The sequence below is a fragment of the Phoxinus phoxinus genome, assembly GCF_949152265.1.
Source record: "Phoxinus phoxinus genome assembly, chromosome: 18".
Classification (NCBI taxonomy): domain Eukaryota; kingdom Metazoa; phylum Chordata; class Actinopteri; order Cypriniformes; family Leuciscidae; genus Phoxinus; species Phoxinus phoxinus.
Window position 1 is genome coordinate 1,965,952 of NC_136893.1, and position 2,500 is coordinate 1,968,451.

The window sequence follows — 2,500 nt, forward strand, 5'->3', positions numbered from 1 at the left end:
TTCTCTCAATCATTTAGTCAGCTGTTACTCTGTCCCTTTCTCTCATTCAGATCCGCCTCTGTTTTTAATGCAACATTAATTTCTCAACATCACATAAAAAAACTATTAAATAAATATTTACTCTACCTGCCAAAAGTTTGGAATAATTTATTTGGATAATTTTTCCCTCTTTTCCACTTTTCCTCAGGATGTGGAAAAACAATTGTGGCCGTGGCCATCTGTGAACACCACCTGAAAAAGCTTCCTGGACGGGCAAAGATCGTGTTCTTGGCAACCAAGGTCGACGTCTATGAACAACAGTACAAGCTTTTCAAGGAACACTTTTACATTACTGATCCCAACATCAAGTAAGGTCCTACACACACACACACACACACACACACACACACACACACACACACACACACACACACACACACACACACACACACACACACACACGTTTCTCTCTCTAAGGCATGTGTGTGTGTGTGTGCTGCAGGGTGACAGGTATGTGCGGTGACATGGAAATGTCGGTGCGGCTGCTGATAGAGAGTCATGATATCGTGGTTCTGACGGCCCAGATCCTGGTGAACGCGCTTCATAGCGGAGAAGTGCCATCACTCGATCTCCTGTCACTCATCCTGCTGGACGAGTGTCACAACACCACCGGGAAACACCCGTACAACAACATCATGAACCGCTACCTGGACACCAAACTCAGCTCCAGCACACACTCTCTGCCACAGGTGCCACGGGGAAAATATATGACCAATCCTTCTATTCTAAACTATCATATCTAATCTTGTCTATTTATGTACAATTTTGTTATAGATTTTCTTTTTAATTTTATGTAGAGGTGGATAGATCCTTTCCTGTTTGTTTATTTATTTATTTATATAAATGTTTAATTTTTTATTTTATTTTAATTTCATGTTGGGTAAAGGTAGATAGATGGACAATTCTCTGCAGTCTATTCTATCCTTTCCTGTATTTATTTATATTTATTTAATTATTTATTTATTTATTTATTTATTTTAGTTTTTTTTAATGTAGGGTAAAGGTGAATAGATGGTCAATGCTTTACAGTCTATTTATCAATGTAGTTTTTTTTTGTTTAATTGGGAGGTTTTTTGTAGGGTAAATGTATTTTAATTATTTATAGGTATTTTATTTTAGAGATGGATAAATGGAAGTCTATTTTATCCTATCCTGTTTTTTATTTATTTCATTTATTTATTTATTTTTAGGGACCCAGTGACCCCTATAGTATCTGTTAAGCCGTGTTTCAACCGGAATTACCCGGAACAATTTGTCCCAGGAACTTTTTTTGCCCCAGACCGGTTGCTTTCTGCGTTTACACCGCGGTCTAAGGTACCGGGAAGATTATAAACTGCGCGCGACGGCTCCTCCCATATTGGTTTACTAACGAGGTAATTAACAAAACGGCAGAAAAGAGACGAGCACTGATACTAAAGCGTGTTCAGAAAGCTCGTAATGCTATAAAATTAGACGATGCGGACATTGACCGTGAGACGGCTGGGACGAACGCGCAGAAAATTTCCAGACGACTCTCACTGCATGAAGCCACGAACCGCAATAGATTTTTTAAAAATGGCGGTTAAAATAGAATGCTGCGTGGAGTCATACAATCAAAATGCGGCGTGAACACAACCAATCAGCTCTCAAGTCCCCCCCCCTCAAGTTCCTGAACTTTGAAAAAGTACTACCTCGCCAGCAGGGACTTTCGGAGAGGGAAATATTTACCCGGAACTTCATTTAGACCCCTGATCCCTGCGGTGTAAACACACCGAGTCCCAGCCCACAGTTCCCAGTTCCTGGGGAAAGTTCCCGCGGTGGAAACGCAGCTTTAGTTTTCTTCACTCCCTATTATCGGTATTCTTCTTCCGAATTGTCCCCTGTAGAGTCGTGGGAAGGCTGGAGTGTCTCAGTGTCTCAGTCCTGCGGTCTATTCTGTTGTGTTCTATTCCAGTGTTCTATTCTTTGCCTGATTGTTTTATAACCCCGCGTGTCTCAGATCGTGGGCCTGACGGCGTCGGTTGGCATCGGTTCGTTCAAGGACAGAACGGAGGCCGAGAACAATATCCTACAGCTCTGTGCCAACCTGGACACCAGGGTCATCGCCACGGTTACCAAACACCTGGATGACCTCAGGTCGTACGTGCACACACCTGAGAAAGGTCAGGATTTACAGAAACACACACCTATACAATCTTACCTATGACACATGATTATTAATCATGCCTGTGTGTGTCAGACTTCTTTGAGGTTCCTCAGCGCACGAGTGACCCGTTCATCAGAATCATCAAGAACATCATGAGTAACATCGAGCAGATGGCGATGAAGGTCTTCAACATCGGTGCGCGGCCCATACCTCCGTACACATGCTGTACAAAACACTGATAAACACTGTAACTCACACACACACACACGTGTCTCTGTGTCTCAGAGAGCCTGTCGAACATCCAGAACCGCGAGTACGGCTCGCAGAAATACGAGC

The 2,500-nt window shown here is 42.8% G+C and overlaps 1 protein-coding gene across 2 annotated transcripts in view; it reads left to right on the top strand.

Annotated features, from left to right (window-relative positions):
• Positions 1-2,500, top strand: part of rigi (RNA sensor RIG-I) — a 39,409-nt gene that overhangs the window by 23,158 nt on the left and 13,751 nt on the right. For both annotated transcript variants that reach the window (XM_079588677.1, XM_079588676.1), the window contains 5 exons: positions 188-347; positions 482-728; positions 2,018-2,180; positions 2,258-2,359; positions 2,450-2,500. The exon at positions 2,450-2,500 is cut by the window's right edge and continues 107 nt beyond it. In XM_079588677.1, the coding sequence (XP_079444803.1) occupies positions 188-347; positions 482-728; positions 2,018-2,180; positions 2,258-2,359; positions 2,450-2,500 (723 nt within the window). The remainder of the gene's footprint in view (positions 1-187; positions 348-481; positions 729-2,017; positions 2,181-2,257; positions 2,360-2,449) is intronic.